This window comes from Hyperolius riggenbachi, chromosome 9 (assembly GCF_040937935.1).
Source record: "Hyperolius riggenbachi isolate aHypRig1 chromosome 9, aHypRig1.pri, whole genome shotgun sequence".
Lineage (NCBI taxonomy): Eukaryota > Metazoa > Chordata > Amphibia > Anura > Hyperoliidae > Hyperolius > Hyperolius riggenbachi.
This window is the reverse complement of record NC_090654.1, coordinates 59125406-59143550: the sequence shown is the minus strand read 5'-3', so window position 1 is coordinate 59143550 and position 18145 is coordinate 59125406. Positions and strand designations below refer to the sequence as shown.

The following is an 18145-nucleotide window of genomic DNA, read 5'->3' as shown; positions in this document are numbered from 1 at the left end:
ATTGCGATTTTCATTATATTACATACTATTGCCGCCAAGATAATGTACATTCAAATACTTTATTGCGCTTTAAAAACAGGTTACCCACAAAAATCATATAATATGGCTATGCAGCCAAACACAATTAGAACTTAGATGAGAAACGCAGATGAGGAGCACACGTTCCAGTTGGTCTCACCGTTATGAAGCATCTCCTGCAAGTTTTAAAGTATACCCGAGGCAGCACAGATGGGAAACAGAGGCCTTGTTTCCTGTTCCATAACATCGCTCTGTATTCCCTATGCACCGCTCTCTGCCCCAATCACCCCCCCCCCCCCCCACGCCATCATCCCCCAAAATTGGCAAAAAGCTGCTTGTCGGCAATGTCGAGGGGAAGCGGTGGCCCTCGCAGGAGAAGCACTCCTGCAAACCGCCAACTCTGGTGTTAGGAACGCCCCTTCCCCAGCTCTGATTAGGCAGATCTGCCTCTCTCCCGCCTCTCCCTGCTCTGTGTTGAGACACAAAGAGCCAGAGCGGAGACCCCATAGGCCATGGCCATGTTCGTTTGTTTTCTTTCAACCAAAACTGGCGACTGTGGAAGGCAGGAGCAGCGGTAGTTGATGCTACCTGGTCAGACCGGTCCCTCGGATCAGGTAGCATTTTTTTTTTCTTACAAAAATTACCACCTCGAGGTCTCTTTAAGACTTGTACAGACACTAGATAAAACTTAGCCGATAACTGCCTCTGCCAAGTGTCTTATAGGAGTGCAGTGATCAGCCTCTCCCCCATTGCATAGCAACAGAACAGGCTGGCGACGTGTCAGTACAGCCTCTGCCCCACAATGTGGCCCGAGGGATCAAGTCCCAATCACTGCTGGGTGAGACGCCTCATACACCTGTATGAGACTTTAGTTTCCTTTTTAGATGGAGACCCCGAAAACGCTCTGTGGATTAAGGTAAGCTATAAGCATGCATGCTATTTTTGCTCATCCAAAAAGGTCATTAACTCTGCATCATGATAGAAATAATAGCCAAAAAGTAAATGCCTGCTGCAAACCTGATCTACAGAGTAGGATTTATCGTTGTTTTGTTGCCCATTAGGATAGTATCTGACTATGGAAACACCCTACACAACGGACCTCCTCTATACGACATCACATTGACACGTACCTTCCCAACTTTTTTTCCGCTGTAGCGGTGCCAGCAGACTGCAATGCTAGAGGCCATGTGAAGGGATTTTTGGAGTTACGGTATTTGCGGAGCTATTTAAAGGAATCAGGGCTGTGGAGTCGGTATAAAAATCATTCGACTCCAACTCCTCAGTTTATAAAACAACTCCAGGTACCCAAAACTGCTCCGACTGACTCCTACCCCAAAGCCCTTGCATGGCTATGGAGTGGGTACAAAAATCAACCAACTCCGACTCTTCAGTTTATGAAACCACCAACTCCAGGTACCCATAAATGACTCCACTGGCCTGGAAAGAATGCCTGCAAATCACCAGAACATGCAAACTGCAGGAACTGTAGTGGAAACACTTTCATAGGGTTCCAGTGCCAATCACTGGCAATCAATATTGATTGGCACGCGCCCTGAAAAGTGTTTCTAGTGGGCCCCAGTCCTATCAGCTAGCAGGCGTTCCAGTACCAGACTATACTATTAGGTCTAAGGCCACCATCAAGGGACCTGTGATGGATCCTGGTATATGGATCCACTACTCCACCCTCAAACAGAAGTGTTTAGTAAAAGAAGAGCGGCTGTGTTTTTTTGTACCCTATAAAGGTTTTCCTCTGACAAGCTGACAACTGTGCTAAGATTCTACCATAGCATGGTCAGATATACACCTCTGCCCAATCTCTCTGCCAATTCCCTACTGCTCAGTATGTATACACAAGAGTTTGACCAAAGGCAACATAAAAATAAAAAAAACACAACAACTGGTGCACCACCTGCTGGTCAGAGTGCTGCACTGTTGGCTTGGCATGCAGCTGTAAAGATGTAGGTGTGACTGAATGCAAAAGGCACTGAGTGACACTGACAGACAAGACTTGCAGTTTGAATTAGTTCTCGCTTGTCTTCTATTTTCCCAGACTAGACTGACTGGACTCTCCTCTTTCCTGTCTCTCTCTTACAAATTTAATGGCCTGCTGTTCAGCCCAGCCGCTGATCTGTCAATACTGATACTGCATTGTGCGGTGTTCCTCATCACATGCTACCTGGTTATTACTTGGGTCCCTCTTGTTCAGCTATGCCAGCCTGAAAGCTTGTGATGCTTGTGGCAAGTGCAGACAGTTTTTTGCGGTTTCTTTTGTAGCCCAAGTCTTTGCTCAATGTTGAGCTGTATCTGGTGGTTTGATCGTATTGGGAGTGATACGCTAATGTGCTTTGACGGAGGAAAATGCATTGTATTGAAGGTCAAATGTACATCTGTTACATTGCTACAGAAGCAATAGTAAAATACAACAAAAAAATGTATTCCCTAACATTAACCACTTCGCTGCTGAGGTCGTTTTCACAGTGCAGCGCTGATTACTTTGGCAACAACTTTATCACTACATATCACACCTAAGTATGAACTATACATTGTCTGTTGTTTCAGGATAATTTTTTTTTTTTTTTATGGGTAAATTTTTTTAAAATAATTACCTTATTTTATTTTCATTTTAATGGGAAAATAAGGAAATTTAAAAAAAAAAATATTACACATTCTCCATCTTCATCTATTATATCTGCACATTAAACTCACATTTTATTTGTCTCTCTCTGTTTATTAAGACTGTTCGTGATACACGAGGAAAACAAATTAAAGGACAACTGAAGCGAGAGGTATATGGAGGCTGTTATATTTATTTCCTTTTAAACAGTACCAGTTGCCTGACAGTCCTGCTGATCGATTTGGCTGCAGTAGTGTCTAATAACACCAGAAACAAGCATGCAGCGAATCTTGTCAGATCCGACAATGTCAGAAACGCCTGAATTGCTGCAGGCTTGTTCAGGGTCTATGGCTAAAAGTACAGTATTAGAGACAGAGAATCAGCAAAGCAGCCAGGCAACTGGTATTGCTTAAAATGAAATAAATATAGCAGCCTCCATATCCCTCTCACTTCAGTTGTCCTTTAACGGACTCTAAACTTTACTCAGTGCTGCCTCTTCTCCTGCAATGTTTATTTTACACGTTTACTCTCTAGTCCTTCTGATTAATTCCCCTGAGGGAAGAGGAGGGTTTGCCATCATTCCTTTACAGCTCTAGCTCTGTAGCCTTTTGTATCAGCTCAGAGATGAACAAACAGTGTTATCCAGGATTCCAAAAAAGAGTAGAGTGCAGTGACTTACTTTCACTTTCTCTTGCAGGAAGTATTAACCACTTCAGCACCAGCCGTCTCTGGCCACTTAAGGACCAGAGACTGCTGGTACAAAAACTGGGCTTACCAGCGTCACGCCGCATGGACCCACCGCTACAGCCGTTCAGGCTGCTCTCCCGACGCTGCAGCTCACTTGCCCTGCTGTTGGTATGACAGCAGAGCTCCATCAGGAGCAGATTTAATTGGCTTCTAACTCTGATCACTGTGAGCAAATCACATTAGCGGCCCAATCGGCGGCAGTGGCAGATCCGTGCAGCATGAGGAAGTTTAAATCTACGCCCTGGCCAGCTTTGGCGGACATCAACAAGGCATAGATTTTAACTACTGTCATCCAAAGGAGGTTAAACAAGGTGTTTGCTGGTAAATATGGAAGCCTTCATAGCAAGACATTGAGGAAGCTGTGCTGCAACAGAGACATGAACCTGCAGGGGCTGAAGGCAGCTGGTCTGACTGAAATATTAATGAAAACTCGGCAAAATAAGATTAAAATAGAGTCACCTTGCTGGAGGACACAGCACTCAGGAGCGAGCAGGAGCACCAAATGCCAGGAGAATGCCAATATATATTCCGTTAGTCAATATGGATGTGTTCCAAGCAAAGCGGATGATTATGAGCGGTTTGCAGTCGCATAGTCAGATGTCATAGAATGTGTTATCCTGCAGCAACATCTGTATATTCCATGGACTTTATAAAAACTATAAATTATATATCCACAGTTTAATAATAATGTTAACATTTGTATAGCACTTGTCTCCTGTTGGACTCAAAGCACTTGAGAGCTGCAGCCACTAAGGATGAACTCGCACTGTGATGGGTCTAATCACACTTGGGGCATGATTTGTATAAGATGCCTGAAACAGCGGTGGTCAATGATCAGAATAAAAAGCCCATTTGTGGATTTGCTAAGGGGCCCTTTTCCACTGGCCACATTTTGATCCAACCTTTGGATTGGACACAGTTTGCCAATTTCAAGAGCATCCGAGACTTCCTCCAGCCCCTGTAGGCTGTGGGTTTCCTCACCATGCTCCCGGACCTATCCCTTCCTCTGCTTTCCACTCTGGTAGTCAGGACTACTGTGCATGTGAGGCCCTCCGCTCAGCGCAGAAGCAGATACTAATGTTAAAAATAGGATCCTCTTTCACTTGTTAAAAAAAATGGATCCGCTTGACACGTTACAGTAAGTGGAGCGAAGAGTCAGAACTTGGCACACTTTACCGGACCGGCCGGAAAAATGTATTCAATGAAAGCCTAGGACAGACAGTGTCCATTCTCACTAGGCCAGTTGCAGTGTCCGCTTTGCTCGCGGCCGTGACGTAATACATGTCCTGCCACCGATCGCCGCCACTCGGTCCCTTATACAAAGCCCGGTAGCCGGCAGAAGCATGAAGGTCTCTATTGTGCTGCAAAAGACCAATGGGACTCCTCAGCAACAGGGAGCATTATCATTGGTTCATGGTTGACCAATAAAAATTCTCCCTGTTGCTAGGGGGGAATACTTTTACCACTTCCTATGTAGAGCCCCATGCTCCTGCCAGCCTCCAAGCTGAGTGCAAAGGAAGCAAGCAGCAGCGATTGGTGGCAGGACAGGAGTGGCAATCTCGGGCCAGGCAGATGGCAAAAAAAAACCTACAAGCTGGTGCAAAATGCTTATCGCGTCTGTTTTGCATCCGCTCAAGTGTGAACCAGCCCTAAGAGTAAGCATTCGGCTAGTCAGCCTTCCTCAGGCTCAAATCCTGAATGCTCACAAGATGTTAGAACAGACAGCTATATACATGCAAAATCAAAAGGGGATACATAGATTTTTCTGCAAAGATAAATGCATGTCATTAAGGAGTCTGAAGCCCAAAAAAATACCTGTTTTTAGTGGCTATGTTAAGCAATAAGATCCTAGCTGAAACGCTGCATCCCCGCAGCAGAACGAGGTCTTTATATCCCTGAAATCCCTCGGGCAAAATTAGTGGCTCCTGCTTGGTAGAGGCAGAGCTTTGCGCAGTAGCTCTGCCTCTGCTTGCATCAATCTCTGCCGATCTCCACCTCTCCCTGCCCCTCTCAGTCTTCTTTCACTGAGAGGGGCAGGGAGAGGCAGAGATCGATATGAGCAGAGGCAGAGCTACAGCGCAAAGCTCTGCCTCCGTCGGGCAGCAAAATCCCGACCTGGAAGTCGTGGCATTTGGCCCCGGGATTTTGGGGGTATAAATATCTCATTCTGCTGCGGGATGCAGCGTTTCAGCTAGAATCTTATTGCTTAACATAAATGACCAGTAAAAACAGGTATATTTTTGGGCTTCAGACTCTCTTTAAAATGCCTTAATTGAAGCAGAACATCCAAATAGGGTCTTGAGAGGATGTGAGCTGATTTATGACAAATAGATAAGAACCTTTGTTCACTCAATCCTCACATAAACAAAAGAAAGGTCTTATCTATTCATCATAAATCAGCCTCAACATCCTATTTGAATTTTCTGTTTCAATGAAGGCATCTTAATGACATGTATTTATGATTGTAAAGAAGTAAAAAAAAAAAAAATATATCTATGTATCCCCTTTTGATGTTGCATGTATATAGCTGTCTGTTCCTACATCTTGTAAGCATACAGGATTCCAGTCTGAGGAAGGCTGAATAGCCAAAAGCTTACTCTTATTCTTTTAAGTTTGCCAATAAATGGTATTATCCGGATTCAAAACTTCTTGCTTTTACTGACAGTTAACACGGTACAATACTCTACAGCTACTACATATATGAACACAGTAACGCATGAATAAAGTCACATCTACACATTTCAACCACAGCTCATACAAAACACTTATAGGCGAGTACAAATTCCCATCTTCATCAAACTGGAACTAAATTTGTCCCTGATCTCTCCAATCAGATGGCTGAACTATTTACGGGACTAATTACTGAAGGGTTGCAAAGGGGATATGCAACAGGCATGGGGCGGGCACAGAGAAAGAACTGGGTTATTAGTGCAGCCACAGGCCCCATGCACCTCTATTAATACCCCCTTCCTCATCTCCGCAGAATGCACCACAATGAAATGGCCTCATTTCTGGAAGTTGGTGGAATGACCCCGGGGGACTCCAAACACACAATGCTAATTAGATTCATTAATTTAATTTCTTTACTTGCTCCAGAAGTCCAAATATAGGCGACACACAGGACATAAAAAGCAGCAATTCAAGAAAACTCTGATATTAATATCTATGACCTGTGGTTAAGGGCTCTGCCTCTGACACGGGAGACTTGGGTTTGAATCTTGGCTCTTTCTGTTCAGTAAGCTGCACCTATTCAGTAGGGGACCTTGGGCAAGACTCCCTAACACTGCTACTGTCTATAGGCCCAGGGCATGCTCTAGTGGCTGCATCTCTGGTGCTTTGAGTCCGCCAGGAGAAAAGCACAATATAAATGTGCTGTGTCTTGTCTTGTCAGTGTTTCTCAATGTTATCACAGCATAGAACCATTTATGAATGATGGTGTTTGATGGGTAACCCTATTAACCCTCCTGGCGGTCTAATGTTTTCCGCCAGGAGGCCGCGCAGCAGTTTTTTTAGCCGCTGCTCAGCGGCATCCCCCCGCCCGCTTCGATCAGGAAATCCCGTTCAAAAAACGGGATTTCCTGGAGGGCTTCCCCCGTCGCCATGGGGCAGGATGACGTCACCGACGTCTTTGGGAGTCCCGATCCACCCCTCAGCGCTGCCTGGCACTAACTCACCAGGCAGCGCACAGGGTCTGGGGGGGGGGGGGGGGGGGGGCGGCGCGGCGGAGCGGATATCGGCGATCGAGAGCGGGCCAGCGGCGATCGGTGTGTTGACGCAGGGTTACCGCCAGGAAGGTTAAGAACATCATCATCTCAAATATCTCAACGGGTATTCAGCATCTTTGCTAGGAACCCTCAGTAATGGTGTGTAGATGCATTTCAAGCATTCCTGTATGCTTTTAATTAACTAGAAGTAGTAATTCAGGCTCATTTATGTTAATCAGTATTTCTAACCTCCTTGTATAACAGTATTGTAAAACAGGGACTATGACAGGTTTCACGTACCATCTTCACACAAACCTACATTTCAAGTCAGGGCAAAGCAGGATCAAAAAGCCAGTGCTCATACTCATTATTATTCCCAACTTTTTAATCTGATGTCAAAGTTAATTTGTATGTTAGGAGAAAGTCTCCCTCATTACTAACCATTGTGGAGTTGAGCATACTGTGCCATGTAGCAGATGCAATAAAATGTACAGGAGGGGTACCTGATATTAAAGTATATACAGTAATGTGCCATGTTCTTTCACACACAGACAACTGTACTGTATAATGGGTGGTGACTTTTGTCCTTCATACAGGGTTGTTATTTTACAGCTAATTATGAGAGAGATTTCATTGCAACTGCAGCAAAAATATTCCAGAGTACAACTACCAATAAAGAAGACATTTCCTTTCTTCAATGAACAAACGTTATTGCTTTAGGCTAGGTTCACAGTGGTCAGTTGCATAATTCACATATTATAATGACTGGGAACTGCAATGGAGACAGGGCATAGACTTTAATACAAAGCCTGCATGCAGCAAGTTAGAATAACGTGATCTGTTACTGTGAACAGGCCCATAGAACTGTATGGGCAGTGAGTTGACATGCAGAATTATTCTGCATCCCAACTGACCACTGTGAACAGGGCCTCAAACAAAATGACAAGCCAACGTTTTGAGAACTCTCAAGGTATTCTTTAGCAAGGCAGCATGCTTTAAGTTAAAGTGAACCTTAAGTCAGAAAAAAAAAATGAGTTTTACTCACCTGGGGCTTCAACCAAACCCCTGCAGCAGTCCTGTGCCCTCGCAGCCACTCACTAATCCTCTGGTCCCCCGCTGCCAGCTAGTTTCGTTTTTGCCAACAGGCCCATCAGGACTGGCCACGCGTAGCTTTTTCCGCATTCCCGACTGTAATTAGCGCTATTGCGGGCCGCAACGTGTACAAAAATACGCGTTGCCGCATATCTATGCGTTCGTAATGCGGCAACGTGTATTTTTGTACGCGTTGCGGCCCGCAATAGCGCTAATTACAGTCGGGAATGCGGAGAAAGCTACGCGTGGCCAGTCCTGATGGGCCTGTCAGCAAAAATGAAACTAGCTGGCAGCGGGGGACCAGAGGATTAGTGAGTGGCTGTGAGGGCACAGGACTGCTGCAGGGGGCTGGTAGAAGCCCCTGGTGAGTAAAAAACTTTTTTTCCTGACTTAAGTGTCTCTTTAAGTCAATCTACATTTCTGTAGCATTACTCAAAATTTAAAGCTAGTTAACAGTGGTGTGCTTTTTCCAATTTAGAATATAATCATTGCCTCGATAAAAAGACGGTGCGATCTCGAAATGTTGGCTAATCGTTCTCTTAAAGCTGCTTTCACAGTGGGACTTTACAGGCGCACGTTAGAGCAGCCTGTAACGTCTTGGTGTGAATGAGGCCTTAAAGAGAACCCGAGGTGGGTTTGAAGAATATTATCTGCATACAGAGGCTGGATCTGCCTATACAGTCCAGCCTCTGTTGCTATCCCAAACCCCCCTAAGATCCCCCTGCACTCTGCAATCCCTCATAAATCACAGCCACGCTGCTGACAAACAGCTTGTCAGAGCTGGCTGTGTTTATCTCTATAGTGTCAGTCTGCTGCTCCCCCCGCCTCCTGCAGAACTCCAGTCCCCGCTTGCATCCCTTCCCTCCCTGCTGATTGGTGGGAAGGGACGGGGGCAGGGACCGAAGCTATGCAGGAGGCGGGGGAGCAGCTGAGACTGACACTACAGATGTAAACACAGCCTCACAGCATGGCTGTGATTTATGAGGGATAGCAGAGTGCAGGGGGACCTTAGTGGGATTTGGGATAGCAACAGAGGCTGGGCTGTATAGGCAGATCCAGCCTCTGTATGCAGATAACATTCTTTAAACTCACCTCGGGTTCTCTTTAAAGCAAGAACGTTTGTTCCTTGAAGAAGGGAGATGCTGGCTTTATATATGTTAAGTCAGTACAAAGGTGGCATCATCCACCTGGACTTGCCTTGTGCGTTCCATTGACTGTTACATTTGGCTTACCGTAATCGTTACCATTGGGAGTGCGGCATACCCTTTGTTTTGACATAAGAGTTTACACAGTATGTTATTTCCTTCCTCTGAATCCTATACTACAATGTTGATAAATGTAAAAGCCATGCACCTTGGATATAAAATACATGGCATACAGCTGAGAACATCAGACTTGGAGAAGGACTTAGGAATGCTAGTTGATGACAAGTAATCGTATACAGGGAGGCTCTCTGGATGAATTCCGAATGGATGTCATTGGCACAGTATGCTTAAAGGGACACTTAAGCCAGGAAAAAAAATGAGTTTTATTCACCAGGGGCTTCTACCAGCCCCCTGCAGCAATCCTGTGCCCTCGCAGCCACTCACTAATCCTCTGGTCCCCCGCTGCCAGCTAGTTTCGTTTTTGCTGACAGGCCCGTCAGGACTGGCCATGCGTAGCTTTTTCTGCATTCCCGACTGTCATTAGCGCTATTGCGGGCCGCATCGCGTACAAAAATAGGTGTTGCCGCATTACGGCTGCATAGATATGTGACAACGCGTATTTTTGTACGCGTTGCGGCCCGCGACAGCGCTAATTAGTCGGGAATGCGGAAAAAGCTACGCGTGGCCAGTTTTGACAGGCCTGTCGGCAAAAACGAAACTAGCTGGCAGCGGGGGACCAGAGGATTAGTGAGTGGCTGCGAGGGCACAGGACTGCTGCAGGGGGCTGGTAAAAGCCCCAGGTGAGTAAAACTCATTTTTTTTTTATGGCTTAAGGTTCACTTTAAGAAGGGATGTGTTCTATGAGAAGCCGCAATCGTTCTAGCAGGGGCTTAGATCAATGAATGGGAACTGCGTTCCCATTCACTGATCTCCGGGCTAATGGGCAGCGGCGCAGGAGCATGTGGGAGCGAACATGATTGGCCACGGGAGCACACCGCAGCCTTTTGGACGCAACAGCTACTTCCAAAAGGCTTAAATGGTTAAAGAGGGATTAGATTCTTGCCCTGGCATTATTATAGAAGCATACAGTTAGATAGGCTATTAGATATAAGGATAGCATCCTCCCAAAAGTTCCGGTCCCAATATGAGGAGTTGGTGGATTTTTCTTTGGTGGAGTCTTGGCACCCAGTAACAATAATTAAATTATTGCGGGAGGTCTCCCATCCTCATCTTTCTCCCACCCTTCAGATATTTGAGGAACTGCTAGATTTAGAGTACAAAAAATAAATATCTCTTCTAATGACGATAGGAAATAATCCTGACTCAGGGTCTGGATTGGATTTACTTTGGTATAAGGGCAGTATGCTTACCTCAACTACAACGATTATAGAGCTTATAAATCAGGAGAAAGTAAATCTGAATATGGAGAAGGAAAAGAATTTTCAATATTGTCAATTAATGAGTTTTCTTTCTAAAATTAAAGGTAAAATTAGCAAACAGTTAAACTCTTTTGAAAAATGTTTTCATACAGCCATAAAGAAGGAGAAATTGATCTCCCAGCTGTATAATTTTATAGGTTGTAGTTTTGACTCTCCTCTCTTTCTGTATAAAATGGGTAAAAGAGCTAGAACTTTTAGATGTTTTAGACTGGGGTAAAATCTTCCAAAATATTTGGTTACCTCATAACCCCGGGTACCAGCTGGTCAATTACAAGTTGGTGGCAAGATGGTATGTTTTGTCCGCACAATTAGGAAAGATGGGGCTTGGTTAGGGGGATTTATGCTGGAGATGCCACATCAATAGAGGGTCACTCAACGATATGTGGTGGGCTTGTCCCATTATTAAAACATTTTGGATGAAAATCTAAACTTTCTGCAATAGGCGGGTACAAAATTCTTGCAAGTTCACAGAACAAGTAGTAATTTTTGGGATAGGAGATAGCTCTAATTTGACAATGCCAGTGGCAATAGTGGCTAAGAGATTAATAGCCCCAAAATGGAAAAACATAACCGCACCGGATTTAAATGAGTGGTTAGGGGGGTTGGGACATTTCCTGGAACTGGAGAGATGGGAAGTAGATGAGCGGTCCCCTCGTAAAATTCTAGATATGTGGCGATCAGACTGGCTTGAGATAATAAAGTAGTAATGACTGCCTTTTTGGGAGGTGGTGTGTTGGGAGGTGGTCCAGGGCGGATAGAAAGGTGTGTGGTGAATGGCTGGGTAGAGATATAAATTTGGAAGGTTGTCTGTGTAGGGATTGTATGCGTAAGAGTGAAGTTCATCTATTATTTGGCCCAAAAGGGATTCTTAAAGAGCAGTATAATATTAAAGCAGTCTTACAAAGTATAATGATAGTTCAGATCAACGCAGGAGCACGGCAATGAAGATAGATATTCTATTTGTTGAGCATGTGATTAATCGGAGGGGAAAAAAAAAAAAAAAAAAAGACGCTTTCCTTGCATTGAAGGGCATCCACAGCTATAATTATTAGGCAATTCCCAGGAGCATTGATCCAGGGATTTATCTGACTGCCATCTGGAGTTGGAAAGGAATTTTTCCTTTTTAAGGCTAATTGGCCCAGGCCCTGTAAGGTTTTTCGCCTTCCTCTGGATCAGCTGCAATATGTGCGAGTACATGATGTTTTTTTTTCTGGTTGAACTTGGACATGTCATTTTTCAACAAATCTTACTATATGCAACTACAAATTACATTCTGCACTCTGGATGAGGACTCTTACCAGTAACATTGGCTGTTGTTCTGAAGCAGTTTGTCCACCATGTGCTCCACTCGTACAAACCAGCTAGGAACAGCTTTATAGATGAGTGGCGTCTCTGACCTGATAATACAACGGACATGTCAGATGGTTCCACCTGGAGGTGAACATAACTGGTCACATTAATCATCCAGACAAGTCCTTACCTCCAGCAAAATGGGTAGCTGTGTGTATAGGTGCTGCAGTGCACCAGGCGGCTGCGCTCCTTCAGCAGCTTAATGATGTTCTTATCGGCCTCCTGGAAGCAGGAAAGGACATTCAATATTTGGGAACAGGCCTGCCTTTCTCTGCTGTCTGTTAGCCCCAAGCAGTATTGCATGTAGTAGCAACTGCCTAAGGCCTCCTACAGACAGGAAGCTGAACTGCGCGCTTGTCGAGCAGGTCAGCGCCTTGTCTGCCGCCAACGAGGGATATTCGGGTGCAATTAAAATACAGCTGAATGGCAGTGGTTGTAACACTAGGTGTGTCAGAGACTGACACACAATGGTGTGAACCACATGCCTGAGCACGGCTGTGGCCATGTTCGGATGTGGCTCTATGGGGGTGCTGGTGCACGAGAGCAGCTGACAGGCGATGAATTCATCGCCTTTAGATGCTGACCTCAGGACTAGTCAGAATAAAACAATTGACTGTGAGAAAAGTCCTGTCGTCTAGGTTTAGCCCAAAAATGCCCCCTCTGTTATTACCAGCAGGTCCAAAAAGACATAACCTGTTTCTTCAGATCCTGGGCACACTGATGCTTTACTAAAAACGCAGCAAAACAGTTCAGAGTTAATGCAAATGTTGTGCAGCAGGGAAATGGATCAATCAAATGCAGAAGCTAATGATTTTGATTGGTCCATTTCCAAGTTGCATACAAGTGCATGAAATAAGCATAGTTTTTTTTTTTTTTACCAACTTGCTTCCCATTGACCATCCATAGTCATGACTGCGAATCTATATTGTGTAGTGTTAGGGGCTGTATAGTTGAGAAATGGGAAGGAAGAGAAGAAAGATGCTTTAAGCTGTGAAGGATTATAACAGCAAATGGCTGATTAACCACTTAAATTTCCTAAAGTATATCTATGCCCCCCCCCCCCCCCCCGAGACTTTACCTTAGTTTCTGGGGCGTAGTTATAAGTATCTCGCTACGATCCCTGCTGTGTGCGCTCGTCACTACCTTACTAACACAATACCCATTTACCGATCTAAATGCTTCCTGTCAATGATCACCGGCATCAATGAGATGTTGATTGTCATTGACAAAAGTGAAAGTAAACCATACACGTTACTTCCTCTGTGTACTGTTCACAGTACACAAGAGAAATAAAGTGAGGGGGACATCTAGTGGCCAAATAGTAAAATTACACCTACATACATTACATGAAGTAAAAATACATAACTACCCCATTAATTAACCCCTTTCCTCCCATATATAAAATAAAAAAACACATTTAAAAACAAAATACATAAACTGTTTCCTTTAGGACTTTTTTTTTGTAATATGTGTGTGGTGAGGGTATATTACTGTTATTTTTGCAACAAAAAAAGCACCTGCTAGACCTACCGGTAGCGGTGTTTCTGTCCTGAAGCTGGGACACGTCCTTAGGAGTTTGGGCACGCCCAGACACCTGTTGAAACACACAGAAAAAAAGGATTAAAAGCTCCCGCCCTCCCTCTAACCTCAGTGCATAAAAAAGTAAACGACCGGAACACCAGGAAAGAAGAGAGGAGCGAAGCACCTCCTAGTGACCCCTAAACAACTGGCCCCAAGGAAAGTGCGAAGAAAAAAGGGTAGGGTAGCGGACAGTGTCCCAGCTTCAGGACAGAAACACCGCTACCGGTAGGTCTAGCAGGTGCTTTCTCCATCCCTCAGCTGGGACACGTCCTTAGGAGTAGATACAAAAGTAATTAACCCACCTAGGGAGGGACTACAGCTTGGAGCACTTTCCTGCCAAACGACAAATCCTGTTGCGACAGTACATCCACTCTATAGTGTTTGACGAAGGTGGAAGGACTTGCCCAGGTCGCCGCCTGACATATCTGCTGAACCGTAGCCCCCGCTCTTTCAGCCCAAGACGTGGAAATGGAACGGGTTGAATGTGCATTAATATTGTCTGGTGGAGTGGAGTCTGAAATCTTGTAGGCTAATGAAATAACCTCACATAACCATTTAGCCATGGTTTGTCTCGAAGCATGCTGTCCCTTATTTTTTGATCCGTACAAAATAAATAAATGAGAGGTTTTCCTAAACTCTCTAGTTCTTGTCAAATAAGCTAATATAGCTCTCCTGACATCCAGACAATGAAATTCAGACTCCCTGGCACAAGAAGGCTTATCACAAAACGAAGGAAGCACAATATTTTGTGACCTGTGGAATTCCGAAGAGACTGTCGGTAAATAATTAGGATCTAAACGTAGGACAACCTTGTCCGGAAAAATAGTCAAAAAAGGATCCTTAATGGATAAAGCTTGAAGATCACCTAGTCTTCTAGCTGACGTAATTGCAACTAAAAAAAATCACTTTCAGCGTCAAAAATTTTAGCTCGATTTCCTCGATGGGTTCAAATGGAGGTCTGGTCAAAATATTGAGAACTAAAGAAAGATCCCATTGCGGTACTATTTTTTGCTTGATAGGCGTGGATTTCTGAATAGCCCGAAAAAAATCCTTGATTAGCCTTTCTTGTGCCAAGGGTCTATCTAGCAAAATAGACAATGCCGAACACTGTACCCTCAGCGTACTTAGAGATAAATTCATCTCCAGCCCACTCTGAAAAAAATCCAGAATAGTCCCAATCTCGGTCTGTACCCTATTATGAGAAACACACCATGACCCAAAAACCTTCCATACTTTCCTATATATTTTGTGAGTAATGGGTTTTCTACACTTCAGCAGGGTATCTATCACCTTATCTGATACCCCCTTGTTTCTTAGCATTAACCTCTCAGGATCCATGCTGCCAGCTTGAACAACTCTGGCTTGGGGTGCACTAAAGGACCCTGTCGCAGAAGATCTGACCTCAGAGGAAGTGGTAACGGCGACTGACCTGACAGACTCAAGAGAGTGGCAAACCACAAACTTTGTCTAAAACTCGCGGGATTAGGTTCAGGGGCGGAAATGCGTAACCTAGATTGAATGTCCATGGTACTGAAAGCGCATCCAATCCCAGAGAGCTTGAACTGCTGTGGAGAGAGAAAAATTGAGGAATCTTTGCATTGTTTGGGGAAGCGAACAGATCTATCTCTGGAATGCCCAATTTCTCTGTTATCCAAAGAAACACTTCTTGATTCAGTTCCCACTCTGCTTGATCGAGCTCGTGGCGGCTCAAATAGTCCGCCTCCACATTCAGCGCTCCTTTTATGTGAATTGCTTCGACTGACAGCAGATTTGTCTCTGCCCAACCGAAAATCTCTGTTGCCAGAAGAGACAGACTCGGGGATCGGGTGCCCCCCTGTTTGTTGAGATACGCAATCGCGGAAATGTTGTCGGAAAATACTAGAACGTGTTTGTTCCGAATCAAAACTTGGAAGGCAAAAAACGCCTCCAAAACTGCTCGAAGCTCCCTGAGATTGGATGAACTTCTTGCCAGCCTCTTGGACCAGGTTCCTTGAGCCTGGTGACCTAATACAGTAGCACCCCAACCCCAGGCACTTGCATCCGTGTGGATTCTCACTGGGTCTTCTTGTCTCCACACTCTGCCCTTTATCAGATTGGAGGCATCCAGCCACCAATGGAAACTTTGTTTTACCTGACCCGGGATCTGAACTACCTGTTCTAAGGATTCCTGAGTTTTGTCCCAGATTGTTAACAACCATCTCTGTAGACTTCGACCGTGAAATTGTGCCCACGTGACTGCTGAAAGTGTTGCCGTTATTAACCCCAATACTTTCATTATGTCTCTGATGGACGTTTCCTGAGACAGTAAAAGATCTCTCAACTCTGACTGTAACTTCTCTATCTTCCCTGATGGCAGAAAAATCCTGCCCCTGACAGAATCGATCACATATCCCAAAAATACAATTGTTTGGGTTGGCGCTAGATGAGATTTTGGATAATTGATGATCCACCCCAATTGCGTTAGAGTCTGAATCACCTGATCTCTGTGCTGGATTAGAGTCTCCTGAGTTTTGGCAAAAATTAATAGGTCGTCTAAGTAGGGAATTATTTGTATCCCCTGTAGTCTTAGAAATTTCATGACCTCTGCCAAAACCTTCGTAAAATTCCGGGGAGCGGTTGCAATCCCGAAAGGAAGTGCCTGGAATTGATAATGAAGACACCGGTCCTTCATCTGAACCGCGAATCTTAGATATTTTTGGTGTGACCGGGCAATCGGGACGTGTAAGTATGCGTCCTGTAAATCTATTGATACGAAGTATTCCTCTCCCTGAAGAAGAGATTTTACCGACGCTATGTTCTCCATTCTGAACTTCCTGTACGTTAAGTAGGGATTTAGGGACTTCAGATTCAGAATGAATCTGAAATCCCCCGTGTTTTTTGTTACCAAAAACACATGGGAATAAAATCCCTGAAATTCCTCTATTGGAGGAACTGACACAATCACTTTTTTTAAAATTAACTTTGTAATCTCCGAAAAAAGCCCGTTTGCCTTGCTCAAATCCTGAGGAAGGCTGTTCACATAGACCCTGGGGGGAGGGGGAACAAAAAATTGTGGACGGTACCCGTCCTGTATAATTTTCAAAATAAAAGGATCTGGATTTATCTGACACCATTGGGACACGAAATAAAGAAGCCTTCCCCCCACTGGCCGCAAATCACTTCCTTTCTTTGGAGTTGCTGGGTTTTGCGAGTGCAAAACCCCCTTTCCCTTTGCCTGCTGGAAAGGACCATTTCCTGTGCTGAGTTTGAGATTTGGATTGGTCCTGCCCTGGCCTTTTGAAAATACTTTGTTTCTTAAATTGAAAATTCTTACGCTTAGTAGGGAATTGTTTCCCTTTCTCTGCCGACCTGGAAAGTACATTTTCCAATTCACTTCCAAAGAGTAGATTCCCTTCAAACGGGACTGAACATAATTTGTTTTTGGAAGTTAAATCCCCATCCCATGCTTTGAGCCAGACCGCTCTTCTGGCAGAATTGACAAGAGCCGTAGTACGAGCGGAAATTCTAATAATTTCAACCGCTGCGTCTGCCAAAAAAGCCACCGATCTCAAAACCACCGGGAGTGATTTCACGTAAGTACTTAAGGCTTTACCGGAAGTCACGTGTGATACTAAATTTTCCATCCAAATTTTTACATTTCTGGAAATACAAGTAGCGGCCACACTAGGCAAAAAAGCAAAAGAAGCAGATTCCCATGCTTTTTTTAGAAGCAAATCAATTCTTTTATCCAAAGCATCCTTGAGAACCCCCGCGTCCTCAAAGGAGAGGTCCGCATTTTTTGAGTGCTTGGATAAAGAAGCGTCGATTTTAGGACATTTAACAAATTTATCCATATCTGATTGAGCAAATGGGTATTTCCTTTTTGCCGATTTAGGTATAAATAACCGCCGCTCCGGCTCCTGCCATTGTGATGTAATAATATCCTTAAGGGATTGGTGGAAAGGAAACACTCTCCCAGTTTGCTGAGCCAAACCAGAATAAACTTGATCCTGGACCGAAAGTTCTCTTTGGATTTCCGGAATCTGTTCGGTAGTGTAGACCGCTTTAAGTAAATCGTTAATTTCATCAGTATTAAACAAAAATCTTGCTGGTTTTTTTAACTCTTCATCTGACTCCTCATCAGATTGAAGAGTTTCCCCCTCCTCTAAATCGGACCAAGTTTCCCTGTCCTCTAACTCTTCCACTTCTCCCTCTTCCTCTCCCTCCGGAACCCCAAACATATCACCCGGAGCCAGAGGAGGAATTGCTGGGGGTTCGCCATCAGACAACCCGACAACGTTAGTAGTGGGATTGGAATCAATAGGGACCACTGGTGCAGAGGAAGGACCAGCAACAGGGGTCTCAGCAGAGACCGACAAAATAGAGTCTTTAAATTTCCCCAAAGTGTCAGTCATGTCTTTCTTAACAGAACGCATTACATTTTTAAAAATAGCAGATGACTCTGAAGCAATAACT

At 44.5% G+C, this 18145-nt stretch overlaps 1 protein-coding gene across 1 annotated transcript in view; it reads right to left on the bottom strand.

Moving 5' to 3' along the window:
* The window catches only part of IARS1 (isoleucyl-tRNA synthetase 1), a 103604-nt gene that overhangs the window by 48657 nt on the left and 36802 nt on the right, over window positions 1-18145 (bottom strand). The window contains exons 12-13 of the mRNA XM_068252860.1: window positions 12240-12331; window positions 12058-12156 (exon numbers count right to left, since the gene is read on the bottom strand). Of these exons, the coding sequence (XP_068108961.1) occupies window positions 12058-12156; window positions 12240-12331 (191 nt within the window). The remainder of the gene's footprint in view (window positions 1-12057; window positions 12157-12239; window positions 12332-18145) is intronic.